This window comes from Podarcis muralis, chromosome 15 (genome assembly GCF_964188315.1).
Source record: "Podarcis muralis chromosome 15, rPodMur119.hap1.1, whole genome shotgun sequence".
Lineage (NCBI taxonomy): Eukaryota > Metazoa > Chordata > Lepidosauria > Squamata > Lacertidae > Podarcis > Podarcis muralis.
The window spans coordinates 2548531-2561111 of NC_135669.1; the positions used below are offsets into that span (position 1 = coordinate 2548531).

The following is a 12581-nucleotide window of genomic DNA, read 5'->3' on the forward strand; positions in this document are numbered from 1 at the left end:
TCAGAAGATTATAATCAGAAGAATAGAGTAGATCCTAAAATATATGTATTGGGTGTCTAAGGCCAGTGTAAAAAGGAGTGTCTTCAGCATACAGTGGGAGCTATGCAGTGTTGAAGCAAAACACATCTCTGTGGAGAGGAAACTCTATAATTTAGGCTCTGCCACAGAGAAAGCACTCTACTAGGAATTTTTTGTTTACTTCAGTGGAAATGCCATAGAATTTTTTCAGCAACAAAAATATATGCCATTATATATGCAAATATATGGGCAAATATGGGTCCTACTACCTTTGCTTTTCATTACTGATTACATTTGTATCCCCCAGTCTCCCTCTAAGTTCAGGGCAGCACATTCCCACATTTTCTCCTTGAAACAACCACCTGAGATGGTGGGACTGAGAGAGTGGCAGGTCCCATGTTGCTGAATAAGTTTTTGTGGCTGAACCAGACCCAAAGCAAACACTCCATCCATTGTGCTGAGGAGGCCAAATGGTTAGGGTGCTTGATTACATATTTACTTAGTTAAGATATTTATAGTTTGTCCTTCATCATGTAATCCCAGGGCAGGTTGTAATACAGGTAAATAATAAAGCAAATCCTAAAGACAATTAAAGAGCAAGCAAAAACATATCACATCTATTAAAAAATCAATAATGACACCCTCCTTGAAATGGCACCACCTGTGGCTCTTAATTGCAGTGGCAGATACATACTTGCACCCCACAAAAGTTTGGGGAAACATGTAGATCTTTACCTGGCAAAAGTGTCAGCACCAGTCATACTTCCAAGGGGAGGGCATTCCATAGATGGGACACGGCTTGGTACTAAGGTCTAACTTTGATCTAAGTTGGCACTCCAACTCAAGGAACCTGATGTGGTACTCCCAACACACACATAAAAAAAGTCTTTCCCTCACAGACACACATTCATACCCCCTTTCTCTCACACCCATGCACACATGTACAGACTACTTAATACTTCTCTCCATCTTTCTCTCATGCACCCCCCCCTCTAGCTTCTATTCTGCAGCCCCCTTTGCACACACAGGGCTGCCTCAATCCACTTTGGCACCTGAGGCAAACCACAAAATGGAGAGGAAGGGTGGAGGAAGATCTACATCAGGAACAAGGAGAGAATAAAGATCTACACTGGGAACAAGGTTGGGAGCAGACCAGCAGTGCCTCCTCTTCACCCAGTGGCTGCTCTCCCCCCAGAGGGGGCTGCGCGCGGGGTGGGGGGTTTAGATCTGGCCTCTAAGGAGCGCGTCACAGATGTTGCCGCAGCAGCAGTGGGCAGTGCATTCCTTGGAGGATGGATCTGCTGTCGCTGTGTCTCCTGCCATCTGAAGCAGCTGCCTCACCTTGCCTCATGGGTGAGTCAGCCGTGCGCTTGTGCCCCTTCAAGGCATTGCTGTCTGCCTAGCTCCCCTCAGGGCTGCCTTAGGTCCCTCACTCTCACTCAGCCACATGCCTACCAAAGCTGTTCCCTCACAGGCAAAGTTCTGCATGGGTGCCTCATCACACCCCCTCAGACTTTCCAGGCTTCCCCTCGGCTGCGATGGCAGGCTCTCCTGAGCTCGCTGGCTTCCTCTCACTCACACACCTGCCCCCCCAACCTGTTCCCTCCCTTCACACTTACAGGGGAGAACAATAGGAAGGGAGAGCTGTCACTCACGGCTGGCTGCACATGCACACAAGAGTGTTAGCATGCCAACTCCTTACAATTTTATATATTGGAGAGAAATGAAGGTGTAACTCATTTTTAAGGTGCAACAAACTTTGGTTCTCATCTTGGGACAGCGTAGAAGCAAGAAGGAAAGTGTTGTTCTGTTGGGTTGAAAAGAGACACAGAAAAAGCTCGGTTGTGGCACTGCCTGTACCTAAGGCAAGGAAATGGAAAGCTTCTACTGATTCCATGAACCAAAATATCTCCCTACCTGCCTGATTCTGCCCAGGATAACCAAATGGGCCCCCCATGAGCAGGGGGAGGATGCTGGAGGCTCCCTGGAATGGACACAGTGCTGAGAGAGATTTTGCCCTAGTCATTTGTTTAAAGGGGGCTGAACCAAGATAATAAATGATGATATGTAGGCGGCAATCTTTTGTTTGGTGGTGTATGTTGGGGAAGACTCTTGCACAGAATAACACATGCAAAAGTATCTCTGTGGCTTGTGTGTCTATATGTAAATTGTGTTGTGGCTAATATGACAAAAGTAACTAACTAAATCTACTGGGTTGTGTCCCGTGCTAGCCCTACTCAGAGTAGACCCATTGAAATTAAAACATATCTAGCTTAGATCCATTAATTTTGATGCACCTACTTTGAGTAGGATGTAGTTGGACACAACCCATGCTCCTGGCACTGCCCCATGCTCTCAATACTTTCTCCACAATCCTGAGGGCTAGAAACTTTGCTCTAAACATGCTAACATTAAATTTTAACGGGGCACCAGATTCCAGAGTTTGCATCAGGTGCCAGTCATAGCTGTACTCCCCTCTGAGTCATGTTTCACTGACTGCGCCCTCGGCTGTGTCTCCTGCAGGACCCAGGCAGTGAGAATCCAAGAGAACCGCTACCGCCACCCCTCCTGCTACATCTGCACCGACTGCGGCCTCAACCTGAAGATGCGGGGCCACTTCTGGGTTGGCGAAGAGATGTACTGCGAGAAGCATGCCCGCCAGCGCTACCAGGGGGCAGCAGGGGGCAGCCCGGTCACAGCCGTCTACTCCCAGTCCTAAACTGCCCATTGGCATGCAGGAGAACGAGCAAGAAGGAAGCTGGTGTTTCCACCACCCTGGAGCCTTCTTCCCAACATCTACTCCGTGTGACTTCCAGAGGCGTCCCTGGGTCTATTTCGATTGCCTATCAGACCTTTCGCTTCATGCACAATCCCAGCCAGTCAGGATTCTGCCTGCTGAGACATATAGGGAAGAGGAAGCCAGAAGGGCTCAGGGATCTAGGGAACAGGCAGGGAGCCCCTCTAGGGAAATGTCATTTTCAGCTTCCGGCCTATTTCTTAGAAGGGCAAATGTCTTCATAGCACAAGCTTGGTCACGTTGGGCACTAAGCATCTTCTGGAGGGATGATTTGCAGGAATAGCCGAAATTTCCTCTCTGCCAAGCTGTGCCTGCAGAGGGTCTGTTTGGGGCACCCCATGGAACGCAGTGGTGCTGCCCCTGCCCACCCCTGTCCCATGGGTAGTGGAAGCCAAACCCAAGTGGCTCTTGCTGCTTGCAGGGTAACTAAGCCATGCTATTCCCTTCTGGGTCTCTAGCGCCTCTTTCTCGCCACAGCTGCCAACTTTCCTGTGTCAATGTAGAGATGGAAGAGGAAAGATTAGGGGTGTCACTGAAGCACTAGGTACTGGGGTGGCATGGATGCAGCTTTGAATACTGACTCTCTGTAAAGCTTCTATAAAATAATCAGCCAGATCTCTATATGAAATATAATATATATGTTGTATGTATAATGTACTTGCTTGTGCCGGCGTGATGCGGATTGGAGAAAGGAGCCTCTTTTCACTCTGCAGCTCCATTTTAAAGTTTTATAACAGCATGTCACCCTCCCCTCAGCAGTTGCACACAGGACAAGAGTCTCTTACAGTGCTACCTCTGCTTACAAACTTAATTCGTTCCGGAGGTCCATTCTTCACCTGAAACCATTCTTAACCTGAGGCGCGCTTTCGCTAATGGGGCCTCCTGGTTCTGCTGTGCCGCCAGCGCACCACTTCCGCTCACATCCCAGGGCAAAGTTTGCTACCAGGAGCGTCTACTTCCAGGTTAGCGGAGCTCATTACCCGAAGCATTCGTAAGGAGGACGATACGTAATCCGAGGTTCCACTGTATTTCGGGAGGGGGAAAGGGCAGCCTATGGGGAGTCCCTCATCATATGAAATGCCCTATACAGTGGATAGAGGCTGCGGGAGGTGGCATTTTAATAGTTCTCCCAGCTATTTATGGGCAGGGAGTGTGCAACTTGAGCACTATGCCACTGACGACTGCAGTCTTAGCTTATTGTCACGAGCTAAAGGAATTGCTGTTAAGTGACTGGCAACATAGAGGCACAACAAAATCCGGATTGACTACAGATTACCTGGCACATTCTTGCGCTCAACAAGCAAAGACCATGCAACCAATCTCCCTTTTGATCACTAGCAAGCGAAAAGTGTAATAGTATTAGGTATGGCAACTTGCATCCTGCAGACAGTGTGCCATAGCAGGGGAGCTATATCAGCCTCAAAAACAAAACATGTAAATGAAATATGTGTACATACCCTAAGGGTTTTTCTGTATGATCCTAACACCCTAAGTGTTGCCTTGCTGAATCATACAAAGGATCCATCTAATTCCATGTTCCGATTCCAACAGCCACTGGACATTCTTCCAACAGCTGGCAGTACCACCTTCTTAAATGTGGTGCAGGTAGTCAGCCAACCACTAGGGTAGTGAACCAAAGGTAGTTCCGCCTCTGCCCCGCAGTCACTTAGAGATCTCTAGTTTCTGGCTAGCAGTGCCTTGGATAAAGAGTATGCAGGAGGTGGTACTTGTACATAAGCAAATGTTAAGCACTTTAGTATCTGCTTAGAGATGTTTTGAAGAGAAGCAGACACAACAAGGGCCAGTTGAAGCTGTCTCCTTGTAACCTGTTTAGAGTAGGACCACCCATTCCACCCCACTTCTCTCTCTGCCTGTGCGTTTTGTCTGCAAGATGCTGGGCTGTTCAGCCTGGTTAACAGTTCATGGCGTGTTCAGACTGCACTGGGGGTTCAAATAAGTTCAGATCCTTCCTGTGTTGTATGCTATTGCCATCTCCTTTCTCATATGTGGGCTCACTTGTTACGTATTTGTGCCTAGGCCATGTGGTCTCGGTATAGACACATGGGAAGGCAGAGCTTAGACCGCCTATGGGGGTAGAAAAACCTTTATGCTAGAACTTGAGAGGATCTTATAATAAAGCAAAGGACTCAGATTCCCAAAAGCTATAGAAACCTTACTAATGTAAGAATATGCTCTGTAAAGAGCATACCTGAGCAAAATAGGCCTGGGTGTTCTTCAAGTTCTGTTCTTTTAACATATTAGTAAGTGACATGAATAGTAAAAAGAAAAAGAAAAAATCAAGAGTCAGCTATTATAAAAAGTTATTTCCTCTTTCTAGTCATTTATACCCCAGTCCGCCGTCTCCTCTCTCCCTAAGAGGCAGGCGGGCGGGCACTAACTCACTCTCTGCTCAACCCAAAATGCTGAGCTTCAACTCTGCCGCTTCCCCTTCTTTGCTGTTCAGCCTCCTTATCACAAAGCTTTTCTCCTTCAAGGTCAAATCTAGATCTTCCCAAAGAGGGAGTCAAACACCAGTCAGCCTCTTGCTGCTGGCTTGTTGCTTGCTTTCCCGCCATATGGTGGCCCTGCTCCCTTCTGCATGGTGTGACAGAATGAAAGATGACCAGATTAGCCATTTTATCTCAGGCTTGTGATGGGGATACAAGACCTGCCATCTCCTGTGGTTACCAATGTAAGGAAAGCTGTCACTGTGCAGTAGCCATTCTCATACTTTCATGTGCAGGAGCTCAAAATCCTCCTGTGGCAGGGATCTACAGCCTTCCCTGGTCAGCTTGTCCCATTTCCTGAAAGCTCTTCCACAGGGCGGAAAGGAGCAGCCAAGCATACTAGGACTCAATTTCTTGACTTTAAGAAAGCCGACTTCATAAAACTTAGGGAAGTGCTGGGTGAGATCCCATGGACAGTAATACTAAAAGGAAAGGGAGTTCATGATGGCTGGGAGTTTGTTAAGAGGGAGATAGTAAAAGCACAACTTCAGGCAATACCAATGAGACGGAAACATGGAAGGTGCCTAAAGAAGCCAGGGTGGCTATCTAAAGAACTTTTAACTGAGTTAAGATTTAAAAAGGATGTGTACAAAAAATGGAAAAGGGGGGAAACCACCAAAGAGGAATTCAAACAAATAGCCAGCACGTGTAGACACAAAGTCAGAAAAGCTAAAGCACAGAATGAACTCAGACTTGCTAGAGAGGTTAAAAGCAACAAAAAAGGCTTTTATGGGTATGTTCGTAGCAAAAGGAAGAACAAAGAAACAGTGGGGTCACTCAGAGGAGAAGATGGTGAAATGCAAACAGGGGACACAGAAAGGGCTGAACTCCTCAATGCCTTCTTTGCCTCAGTCTTCTCCGATAAAGAAAACAATGCCCGACCTGAAGAATTTGGAGCAAATGATTCAGCAGAGGAAACACAGCCCAGAATAACTAAGGAGATAGTACAAGAATACTTGGCTAGTCTAGATGTATTCAAGTCTCCAGGGCCAGATGAACTGCATCCAAGAGTATTAAAAGAACTGGCAGATGTGATCTCAGAACCACTGGCAGTCATCTTTGAGAATTCCTGGAGAACAGGCGAAGTCCCGGCAGATTGGAGGAGGGCAAATGTTGTCCCTATTTTCAAAAAGGGGAAAAGAGAGGACCCAAATAATTACCGCCCAGTCAGTCTGACATCAATACCAGGGAAGATTCTGGAGCAGATCATTAAGCAAACAGTCTGTGAGCACCTAGAAAGGAATGCTGTGATCACCAATAGTCAGCATGGATTTCTGAAAAATAAGTCATGTCAGACTAACCTGATCTCGTTTTTGACAGAATTACAAGCCTGGTAGATGAAGGGAATGCAGTGGATGTAGCCTACCTTGATTTCAGCAAGGCATTTGACAAGGTGCCCCATGATATTCTTGTAAAGAAGCTGGTAAAATGCGGACTTGACTATGCTACCACTCAGTGGATTTGTAACTGGCTGACTGACCGAACCCAAAGGGTGCTCATCAATGGTTCCTATTCATCCTGGAGAAGAGTGACTAGTGGGGTGCCACAGGGTTCTGTCTTGGGCCCGGTCTTATTCAACATCTTTATCAACGACTTGGATGATGGACTCAAGGGCATCCTGATCAAATTTGCAGATGACACCAAACTGGGAGGGGTGGCTAACACCCCAGAGGACAGGATCACACTTCAAAACGACCTTGACAGATTAGAGAACTGGGCCAAAACAAACAAGATGAATTTTAACAGGGAGAAATGTAAAGTATTGCACTTGGGCAAAAAAAATGAGAGGCACAAATACAAGATGGGTGACACCTGGCTTGAGAGCAGTACATGTGAAAAGGATCTAGGAGTCTTGGTTGACCACAAACTTGACATGAGCCAACAGTGTGACGCGGCAGCTAAAAAAGCCAATGCAATTCTGGGCCTCATCAATAGGAGTATAGCATCTAGATCAAGGGAAGTAATAGTGCCACTGTATTCTGCTCTGGTCAGACCTCACCTGGAGTACTGTGTCCAGTTCTGGGCACCACAGTTCAAGAAGGACACTGACAAACTGGAACGTGTCCAGAGGAGGGCAACCAAAATGGTCAAAGGTCTGGAAACGATGCCTTATGAGGAACGGCTAAGGAAGCTGGGCATGTTTAGCCTGGAGAAGAGGAGGTTAAGGGGTGACATGATAGCCATGTTCAAATATATAAAAGGATGTCACATAGAGGAGGGAGAAAGGTTGTTTTCTGCTGCTCCAGAGAAGCGGACGCGGAGCAATGGATCCAAACTACAAGAAAGAAGATTCCACCTAAACATTAGGAAGAACTTCCTGACAGTAAGAGCTGTTCGACAGTGGAATTTGCTGCCATGGAGTGTGGTGGAGTCTCCTTCTTTGGAGGTCTTTAAGCAGAGGCTTGACAACCATATGTCAGGAGTGCTCTGATGGTGTTTCCTGCTTGGCAGGGGGTTGGACTCGATGGCCCTTGTGGTCTCTTCCAACTCTATGATTCTATGATTCTATGATTCTAGGGCAATGTTATGCTACACCTTATGTAATTGTGGCAAATCCATGGTTGCATTAAAGTTTGAAGATAGCTCTCCATTATCTATCCACTGGAGCACTCTAGGAATGGCCAGGGTGAGCCTTGCGGCTGCATCTTCCACTTGCCAGCACATGCTCAGGACCAACATTACAACAAACATGCTTTTAAATCTATGTGCTTAAAGGTGCTCACTTCTATTATGAGGAAAAGTGATGTGAGGCCTGGAGCCAGAGGGGAGTCTGGAACTGGTTTCCTGCTGGAGACCTCCTCTCCCCATTTGCCTGCTTGTCTCCAGAGGTTCTGTTCATTGCAGGGATGACTAGCATGTGGCCCTCCAGATGTCATTAAACTCCAGTCCCCATCTTACGCAGTCAGCATGCCCAATCGTCAGGGAGAATGAGAGTTGTAGTCCAGCAGTACTTACTGTTGTTGCCATTCGTCTGTCTTGGAAGAGACAATGGAGGAGTGCACTTTTGGGGATGAAGTCAGACTGTTGGAAAGTTGCAGCATCTGCTGCGGCTGTGGAGACCAATGCAGGAGGGACATATTTTGTTGCAGCTGAAGCAGATGAAGGTGTCCAGTTGTGCTGCTGCAGATGTTTCTTCCCTCTGCACTCCTCCCAGCAGCCATTCGTCCCCTGGTTACCTGTCTGTCTCTCTCCAGGCACTGGTCATCTGCAAGGGATTCCCACATGGCGGGGTTGATGTTGCCAACCTTCATGTCACGTTTGCAGCCATCTTTGTCACGCAGAGTTGGTCTGCCAACTGGCTTGGTGCCTGAAGCCAGCTCCCTGTAGAGCACGTCCTTGGGGATCCTGCCATCTTCCATTCTGTGGACACAGCCAACCAGTAGTCCCAAGTTTCCCACCCCTAGTTCCCAGGGAGAGAGCAATACCAGTTTCTGAAGGGATTCCTGGGAAGAAAAGTGCAACAGCAGACCCCAGGTTTGATCCCTGGCACCTCCCAAATCCGGCTGAAATTCTGGACAGCCACTGCCAGTCAGTGTAGACAATACTTGGCTTGATGGGCCAATAGTCTGACTCAGTATATAGCTACTAAGGCCAGAAGAGCAAGGGCATAGAGTAGGATGTGGTGGTGACCATTCTCTTATTGCTCTTTTCCCCTTTTGTTGCTGTTTCAGGAATGGAATGTCCAAGGGATATTCCTCGCGAGTTCAAAGATCTTGAGCTGATCCTGCCATCTGTGGCAAGAGAATTTGGTGGCTTCAGAATATTTTATGTCCTATTCTCTCCCTGTTGAATCCTAGGGAATGGGGATTCATGCTGAAAAATGGGGTGATGGTCTAGAGGGGAGGTGAAAGTCCTGTGGCCCCCAGCTGTTGCTGGACTACAACTCCCTTCATCCCTGATTATTGGCCATGGTGTCTGGGGCTGATGGGAGTTGGAGTCCAACCACACCTGGAGAATCACAGCTTCCCCAACCCTGGTCTGCTGGGGGGGGAGGGGGCGTATGGCCTGGACATGTCCCTGCGCTGCCTTTCTCACCCCATTCTCAAAAGCCTGAGGCTGCCGGCATGCCTGGAATGCTTCACGGGTGTGGGTTTCCCAAGAGGTTGGTGGGAGCTGTTGCGCCATTCAGAAACACAAAAGCACAAAAACCGCTCCTTCTTTAGCAGTGCAAACAAAGGCCCGTGCCAAAGTCTTGGAGAGGCATTCTGGGTGCCGCCCAGTTTCCTGTTCTGAACAGCATTCCTGCCATGAAGTCACCACAGAAACGGCCAGCCCAGCGTGTTGTGGAATGCGGCTTGCACATTCTCCACATTCAGATGCCACAAGCAAAGGGAGAGGTGAGACGCAAGACCTTTCACTAGAAAGTTTCACCCAGGGGAGCAAAGGCCTCTCGTCACTTGCCAGGCATGGGGAACCTGCAGCCCTCCAGATGGTCAAGGGATGAAGGGGAGTTGCAGTCCAGTAATATCTGTAGGACCAGAGCTCCCCCATTTTGACTGTTCAGCCTCTGTATCAGTTTGATACTGATGCAATTGTCAATCTCACTGCTGTTAATCCTGGGAATTGTAACTGAGAGTATTTCCTGTCCCCTGTAAGAGAGCATGCAGAGAGAGAGAGAGAGCACACTATAATTACAGTTCCCTGGTGGAGAAGGGCTGATTACTTTTAAGTGTTCTGCCAAACATATGTTCAGGAAATGAAGTCATTATGGCTGTGCTGCTAAATGTGGATGGAATACCCCTCATTGCTAAGTAACCAAACTATTGTTTTCTGGGATTAGGTGCATGTTGAGGAGGATAGTTTTCAGCCACACAATGGCTTTTCATATCTCTGGATCTCTCAGCCTCTGGCAGGTGACCACATCTGGAGTAGCTTCAATACACAATTGTCTGCAGTCAGGCCCAGGGTCAAAGGTCAACATTGTGGGGCAATTGCTGAACCCTCCCCCAAAGCCTTTAGAAGAGTCCACTGCCTACACATGCTGCCAACCCAACAGGCAAACATGCGCTCCTCTCCATTCTTGTACTTGGGTGATGGTGGCTGGTGCCTGCCGTTTTATCTCACAATGCCTCTGAGGCCACAGCCTAACATCACACTGGATGGAAGAGCACTACATTGAGTGCCGGAGACATTGGGGCCGGCTTACAGTGACAGGGCCCAGCAAGAGGGTTTGCAGCTGTTGCTGAAATTGCACCCATCTGCTACCACCAATGTGAAGGCAGGGGCTCCTACTCCATGCTGGTGGTAGGGTGGCAGATGGTGCCAAGGTTCACACCAAACCATGTGTCAAGCCCTATATCTAGTGGTCTCCTCAGTCCTGTCCAGAACTCTGTACTATTGGGTGTAAGGAGGTGGGGGGTTCTGGGTTTGGGGAAGGGGCACAAGGGGCATCTTGGCTACCTGACAAATGGAGTCTCTGATTTCTCCAGCTCCTTCATCACACAGAGTCTGTTTTGGTACTGATGGAAGCATGAGGAAGGAGACACAGTTCACACTACAACTTGTGATCTCTTATTGGTGTACTCCCTACAATCCGTCTCACACACCAACAAAAATGTACACTAAACGCTTGTACCTCTGATCACTGTGGATCAGAGTCTTGTTCTGTCCCTCTTCCAAATTGTGTCACACACACAACCCAACACATTTTGCTGCCTGGGGTGAAATACAAAATGGCAGCCCCTCCTCATTCCCCATACAGAAAGCTGACTGGATTGGTGATGGGATAGTCAGTGTTCTTCACTTTACCTGAGGGCAGCAGGGGAGGACGTGTGGCGGATACATATGTGTTCTCCATTGCAGGGAAACAACCATGGAGTTTAAGAGGACTGGCACGTGGCACTGCTGCTTGCCCTTGGCCTAATTAAAAGGCTGGTCCTGCACATAGAGGCACACACAGGTGCATGCACACAACTGCTTCAACAGATCCCTTTTATTTTTTCTTAAACATTTGTTGTTGCATCTATCTGGTTGGACACCTTGCTGATTTGTGTGGCAGCAGAATCTGTTCCTGGTTCCTTTGCAGTTAGATTAGGTTAGAACACATTTATATCCCAAATCTTTAATAAAAAAGGGAGCACAATGAGATGTACATGGTTCACTGCCTCTCTATTTCACAACAGCCCTGTGAGGTAGATTAGTCTTAGAGGTATTTACCCGCCCAAAGTCAGCCGCGGAGTTTTGTGGTCAAGTGGGGATCGAACCCTGTTCTCTCAGGGCCTAGTTTGACAGCAACCACTATGTCCAAGTGGTGTCATGTTTTGACTTTGGCAAACAGGATGGGGCCATGCAAGTGCCAAAGCTCAGTACTGACAAGAGTCCATATTTGAAGAGAAAGAAGTGGCCACACATGCAAGGCAAATATAAAGGCTTGCCCCAGGGGAGAGAGGTGGGGAGTGAAGATATCTGAACACAACTTTACTGGAGGGATGAGAGGGGTATGCCCAGACTTTTCTCTCCCTGTAAGTTTAAAGACTCTTCTTGTCCCAACAGTTAACCATCCTTAGGCCAAAACAATTCCCAGAAGCAACGGCTTGGAACTGCTTTTGTTCATAATTTGAGGAGAACCTTAGTGGGTGAAATTGAGAAGGATTCCCCCTCCTTAACCATCCTGCTGGGTGCTTTTGTGTGATTGATAGGTTTGAATCTGGCATGCATCAGCACACCTGTATGACTAATGAGAAGCAGGTAATACAGTATCAGGTGCAGTTGGGGGCTGTGTGATTTCCCGGAGAACTGGTGCAGGTGAAAAATGCAAGGTTCTCTTGTCAGTTTGGATTTGCTTCTAAGGTTCAGTAGTCCATCCTACTCCATCCTTTGCACCTAGATAATCTGAAGGACCTTTTAAGAGCCGCTTGAGGAGGAGGTGATGGTCCCTCGGGGCTGATAGCATTGTATTGGCTGGATTCCCAGACCCCTCCTGCCCGCTCCCCTTGTCCTTTTCTGGGAGTGTTAATGGGGGAGAGAACTGTGATCTTTGAGGACAAAGAAAGCCCCTTTAATCATGTGCTATTTTAGGCATAAACCTCACCCTATTTACAGTGGAGTTATTATCTGGTTGCCCATTTACCTTGAGGCCTTGGGCTTCTCTTTACTATTCAATCACTCACTCACTCACTCATTCACCATTATCCATTTTCATAAAAAATTAAAAAAAACCAAAGTGGTTTACAAAAACAACAACCACCAGATTTTAAAATCAAAGATAGTTATTACAGATAAGTCTTTTCCTGATTGTCTGCTTAAGCTTGGCAGCATTG

The 12581-nt window shown here is 47.6% G+C and overlaps 1 protein-coding gene across 3 annotated transcripts in view; it reads left to right on the top strand.

Annotated features, from left to right (window-relative positions):
* The window catches only part of PDLIM2 (PDZ and LIM domain 2), a 52810-nt gene extending 49932 nt beyond the window's left edge, over positions 1-2878 (top strand). For all 3 annotated transcript variants that reach the window (XM_028708066.2, XM_077919634.1, XM_028708067.2), the window contains exon 10: positions 2542-2878. In XM_028708066.2, coding sequence (XP_028563899.2) covers positions 2542-2737 — 196 coding nt within the window. In that variant the 3' untranslated portion in view covers positions 2738-2878. The remainder of the gene's footprint in view (positions 1-2541) is intronic.
* The last annotated feature ends 9703 nt before the right edge of the window (positions 2879-12581 follow it).